The sequence below is a fragment of the Hyposmocoma kahamanoa genome, unplaced genomic scaffold (genome assembly GCF_003589595.1).
Source record: "Hyposmocoma kahamanoa isolate Upper Pololo Valley unplaced genomic scaffold, ASM358959v1 66, whole genome shotgun sequence".
NCBI classification, from domain to species: Eukaryota; Metazoa; Arthropoda; class Insecta; order Lepidoptera; family Cosmopterigidae; genus Hyposmocoma; species Hyposmocoma kahamanoa.
In genome coordinates, this window is record NW_020653854.1 from 443,165 (window position 1) to 449,377 (window position 6,213).

General features: G+C 41.4%; 1 protein-coding gene across 1 annotated transcript in view; it reads right to left on the minus strand.

Annotated features, from left to right (window-relative positions):
* Positions 1-4,954: 4,954 nt before the first annotated feature.
* Positions 4,955-6,213, minus strand: part of LOC113231821 (carboxypeptidase D-like) — a 1,919-nt gene continuing 660 nt past the window's right edge. Inside the window, exons 2-3 of the mRNA XM_026466355.1 lie at positions 6,142-6,200; positions 4,955-6,016 (exon numbers count right to left, since the gene is read on the minus strand). Coding sequence (XP_026322140.1) covers positions 5,609-6,016; positions 6,142-6,200 — 467 coding nt within the window. The 3' untranslated portion in view covers positions 4,955-5,608. The remainder of the gene's footprint in view (positions 6,017-6,141; positions 6,201-6,213) is intronic.

Consider the following 6,213-nt stretch of genomic DNA (forward strand, 5'->3'; position numbering starts at 1 on the left):
CCGCCGCCCGTCCGCCGGCCTTCACCAGATTAATGGCGACCCGATTCTCCGTTCACCGTAGGGCCTACACGTCGTACAAACTGTATAAATTCACTGAGGCAATCACAATTCGCTTTTGGAATTGGGCTGACATGATTTATTTTTTGTGGACACAATCATGGTGGTTTATACCTACTTTAATATATTATTTTTTTATTAACTTTGAGAACACAGTATAGGTACCAACACTCGTCAAAAATACAACTATTCAGAACAAAACAACGAAGAGAAAGACTCTTTTTCCAATATCTAGTTTAGTTATAGAACTTGGGACAGACGGAAATAGAAACGCTCTACAGACCGGCAGATAAATTTTCATTTTTCTCGGACAAAGGCTGTAGTAGCTATCACAGAGGGATTAAAAATTCACGTTTTAATGGTAAAGCCGTGTAGCGCGTCGTTAAAATGTATGGGCTGGTTAATTGCCAGCTGTTATAGGCTGTACCATCCCGTGTACCCTTACCGGCGCCTGTCGCGTACGCTGCACTCGTACCGATACCGTTAGCATCATAACACCGGCTGCCGGTCTTATACTGATGATTTTCATTACTATTTGACAATATTTGCATTCGGCGTGCCTGTTCGACAATTCAGCGAATATTTATTACGAACCATGCCATCTTGGGTAAGGTCACCTACTCTGTAAGTTATTGCTAAGTATATCCTGTATTCTCTGTAAAGGAGCCCTAGCTATTTTGTATAGTAGGCATGTAAGACGAAGGTGGGTAACCGTCGAAAGTTTTTCATGTAATTTGAATGTTACATCTATAAGCGTGATGTATGTACCTACCCTAACGCAGTACGAGTGCAGCGCAACCGCCGCTGCGCGCCGCAGCGAGCGCCTTCCTCAGCACTAATCGAGCTCCTTTGTCTCTCCTGGCACGAGACGCGCTAGGCATAAGACAATCTGGGGACAGTAGTAGGTGTATCGATATTCGAAGTCGCCTTACACATTTTTATAAGTAGAAAGGACAAACACAAAGTACAACGCGATAGACAGGTACCGGGTGTTATGTGCACCCTAAAATAATATGTAATATCCACAACAGTTTTCACATAGTTAATAGATAGATGTACATAAATACGTTGATATAAATCTGCTAATTGACACGAGTATATTTTTTTGAAAAAGTACAATAGGCAGTAAAAATAATTATAAAGTGCTTTTCAACAAGAACTTTGTTTTGTAAATCAAAATAAAACAATAGATTTAGATGACAATGAGTCAAATTTTTATTGTATTAAAAGAAGTAAGGTTTGGCAATGTCCACCACGACCACAGTTACAGATGTCGATTCTTGCATTAAAGTTTTTAATCACTTTTTGACAAAATGGTGGGTCTATTTCGTTAATCACTTCACGAATTTTGAGTCTTAAGGCTGCAATCGATTCGATTGGCTCCGTATTGACTCTGTCTTTAAATAAATAAATAAAAAATAATCCAGCGGTGTTAAATCACATGACCGAGCTGGCCACTTAACGGCTGAATATCGTGAAATTATGCGATCGGGAAATATAGTTTGCAATAAATTCATTATTTCGGTGGCTGTGTGACTTGTGGCACCGTAATGTGCCTGTAATATCACTTTTACTCTTCAAAACTGGAACGCCAAAAAGATTACACTGAATACTTGACGGCAGAAATAGATAAGCTGGCAGTACTTCCTTAGATGAACTAGATTTTATAACGAGCTCCACTGCTACTTAGGCAGGTTTTATTTATTATAAGAATCGAAAATACTTCACTATGTCGCCAAAGGAAAAATTATCATAGGATGCATGTCATATGCACCTATATGTAATAATTATCTTTATAAATGGTGACAAGAGAATTGGGCAGTCGCGAGCAGATATATGAGAAAATGCGAGGCAATTGTTAACGGTGCCAGTATTACATACAATCAGCCAGCTAAAAAGAATAGAAAACTTTTGTCGAGTACGTCCCACCCCTAACCGAGGCAGTGTTGTGGCGTATCTCGGGCGGAAGGGCCGCGTCTTGATGCAGCGCTCTGTTTTCGAGCAATTGCACCGCTACAAGCTCTCGCTCTCGTGTCAATGTTTTTCACGGTTTATCCCCCGGGTGCGATGAGGGAATAACGCCCTCTCTGGATTTGTAACACTGTTTACATTGCGATGTATGGCCACCGTCTCATTTTGCGCAAATCCTCCGTTTATTAAACCTTGTGACCCACGCCATTTGTACAGCGAGCGACTCTAATGATGAATGGGTATCTAATACCCCCCAAAACTTACAAATACACGCGGAAGAACAAACAACGTCAACACAAATGAACCGGAACGGACTTGAATAAGATTCTTTTGCTAAACATACCTACGAACGTTTTTTACTTTAAATGTTTGTTACGTAGTTTGTATTTGTAAGCAGTGTTGGGCGTTAATCAATTAAATTTCAATCAATAATTCAATCAGATTAAAAAATCAATTCAATTGAAATCAATTGCAATTAAATCAATTGCGAATTGCGAATTTAATTGCAATTGATTTTAATTGCAATTGATTTCAATTGAATTGATTTTAATTGTAATTAAATTTGCAATTAAAATCAATTCCGGCCGGTTGGGGGCCCCGGTGAGGGGCACCGATTGGGGCCCCGGTGAGGGGCACCGATTGGGGCACCGATTGGGGCCCCGGTCGGGGCCCTGGTTGGGGACCCCAGTTGGGGGCCCCGGTTGGGGGCCCCCAACGCGGCCCGCAACCGGGCCCCCAGAATAATTAAATTTATATAAAATAATAAAATTTCCAGAATAATTAAATTTTGCCCAACACTGTTTGTAAGTAATAATGATGAGTGTTTATTCTTACTTTCTTCATTACGTTATTACCGCGGTACCTACCTGCAGCTTTACCACTTTGAAATGTTGGTGTTTTATATGAAATACTCAGCTGGTGCCTATATTTTTAGAATAACATTCGCAACACCATTAATTTCTCAGCTTAATGGTCGGTTAATTTATATAGTAATGGTGGCGTTGTTTGTAATGCCTTAACAGAAGCCATACATCACACTCACGTAGCATTGTCGTCGCTATGTGCGCTCAACATATTTTTTATCGGAACATATTGCAAACGACAACTTTTCTAGGACGGGGCGGGCTAGTTCGACATGTTTGTTTGTCGTTCAAGCCAGACGGATTAAAAGTCCGCCACAGTTTAGCGCAGCACAAATAGACCGGACGCGACAAAGTTTCCGTCTGTATCTATCTACCAGATGCTTTTCGACAAACACAATTTCAGAAAAATACGTTTCACGCGAGCTGGAAGGCTGCAGGCTGGAAGAGTTTAAGTACTTGCTAACTTGCTCGTAGATTTGTCACTGTTGGGATTATTATTCCCACTGTTGGGATTATTATTCCGCTCTTTCGCTCGAATGAATAACTTCCTACGCCAGAGTTCGTAGCACACAGCTACAGGCGCCGCGGCGGCGTAGCGCTACGCGTGGGAGTTTTGCTTGAGTTACGGTAGTCAGTCATGAATAAAAATGACGATAGTGAATTCTAAATAACTGGTGTAACTTCTACTAACTTATGACTAAACATGCAAGTCAGAGGCAGATAAGGGTTGATAAATGGCAGCGCGGCACATTACGATTCTTATTATTCATAATAACTAAAAAAGACTTGATCGTTAAATGGAGTAAAAAATTTGAAAACAAATGTACTTAAATACATAAAAGTATTACAGGAAATGGGCGGCAATAAGTAGACAGCTCTTGACTCGCAAACACGAGAGCTGAGCAGCGTTCAGAGCTCCAATAACTCGCAGAGGTAATATCTTCACGGGCCATGGGGCGCGTCGCGGGCGCGCGCTCGCCCGTGACCGACGAAATGTTTAAACTTGCCAACTGGAATTTGTTTACTACTCTCACTACCAGTCGACGCAGACCTCTCTCAATTCCTTTCACAATAAAATAAATGATGCACGATAAGCCTCTAGGGCGTAGACGCAGGTCTCAGTAGAGCGGACTTGTCATAGTAAATTGTCGATTTAATGTTGCGCTCGCCGGCATGCGGCAGTGGGCGCATCAAAACAAGAACATTAGTGCTTATTTATGGTCGTGACCCTCCGACTCCGAGTACAATTGTGTGTACTCTGCTGACTCACGATTCCATACACGAATTCGAATACACGTATTTGCATACCTACTATGTTGAACTCTCGCTTTGGCGGGCTTACTTTTCCAAATATCATTAAGTAGGTGGCTACCTACTCAAATACCTTTACAGTTCTTCCGTAGGTAACGTATGTTTGCCATGATTTGTTTTAAATATTCATAGGCCATAAACGACGTCCGGAAGTAGGTTGTTCGAAAAAAAAGATTTACATTTAAATAAAACAGGTACATTTTATTGAAAAAAATATGTACACAGCAAAACAAATAAATAATCTTATGTCGTAATATTAATCTATAAAACATTAATTTCATTGAAATAAAATACTATACATAACTACATTAAGATTATTTACACATAATACCATCTCGCAGGAAATGCTACCCGACTAATAATATAATAAACAATATCCGTTTAACATTTAAATACTATGTCGATATCTGACGTCACATTTATTATTTTAGGAAATTTTAACTGGAATCTCTAAGGTTAAAATACGATAATATAAAAACAGTAAGCTATGATAATTCATTGATATATAATTTAGGAGACATTCATATCCGAAGATCACATAAAGTTATTACGCACATCGATAAATCTAACAATGAGGTCGATAACAAATTGCCTATCAAACGGATCGTGGTACGACGTCGCCTATAATATCTTTCTATCTACAATTAAAAAAAACATCTTTTATTTACCTATATATTATCTGAATATTATAAAAAAAGTATTTCAGAAATGTAATCTCCCTTGTACTTTAAACTGAAATCTCCATAGCGCTTGCATCTCAATTTATAAATTGTGATATTTTAATCAATTTAATGTTTTAGGCCCGTTAAAGATATCTGTGTATACTTTGTTCTGAAGTCTGAAGGGTTGATGCTTCACGACGGGATAAACTCGCAATTTGAGGTGTAATTAGAACTTCTTAAAACAACGCATAAAAATTAATAAATTATTATTAGCAAACAAAGTACTAGTGCAAAATTAACCGACTGTACTTATGGGTTATGTAACCAAAACAATGTCGTACTCGACGCTCACCGCCGCCGCCAGGCCTTGTCTTATTGTCCGTATTCAATATCTACATTAATATGCTCAATATTTGACTAGAAATCATGTTATACTTATTTATTACTCTCTAACAAAACATATAAAAATGTACAGGGTATATATATACCTTCTCTTATATAAATTTACACTCGCCTAACTTGTACGCGCGCGTCGATGACAGGTTAGTTATTTGAGGATCCTAACTCGAGATTATAGTACCTTATTCTAACACGTATAGTGTGCAACAAAGACGATTTTAAATCACAATTGTCGCGTGTAAACATGAAACAGTTCCGCCGTCTTACAATCGAGCGTTTAATAATTCTTTTATTTATAGCCTATGTCCAATTTCCACCGATATCATTAATCCGGTCTTCGCAACATTAATTTTCTTTGGTCCATCGAGTGAAGTTTCGAAATACTTTTTTTAAATCGCTTTCGTTCCTAACGTTCAATCTAAAACGCGGAACGGCAGCGGCTCGCCGTGGCGTCGATCGAAACGGCCAAATAGTGTTCTTCGGAAAGCTCGTGCTGATTTGTGATGATATTCTTACGAAAATAAAACTGTGATGACGGGGTCGGCGCAACTCGATCGCGAACACAAACCACCCGCGGCCCGGCGCCGTCGGCGGCGTCATCGCGAGCTGCGCGGCGCCGCCTTGAGCCTTCGGGCGCGACGCGGCGCGGGCGCGGCCCCGGCCCCGGGCGCGGGCGCGGCCTCGCTCTTCTTGTCCAGCTCCGCCATCGCCTCCTGTATCGCGCTCTCGAGCCGCGCGTTCAGTTTCCTGCTCCTGCGGCGGGACAAAGGACAGGCCGTGAGACGCCTACGCGCCTACGCGCCTACGCGCCTACGCGCCGAGGTCATTGGCCGTCTTTGGTCGGGTCAAGGTCGCGCCGCCGCGCCGCCGCGACTCACTTCCGCAGGTGCGAGCGCGCGGCGTGGTGCGCCTCCAGCCCCTCGCTGAGCCCCAGCAGCTGCGCCTCCCGC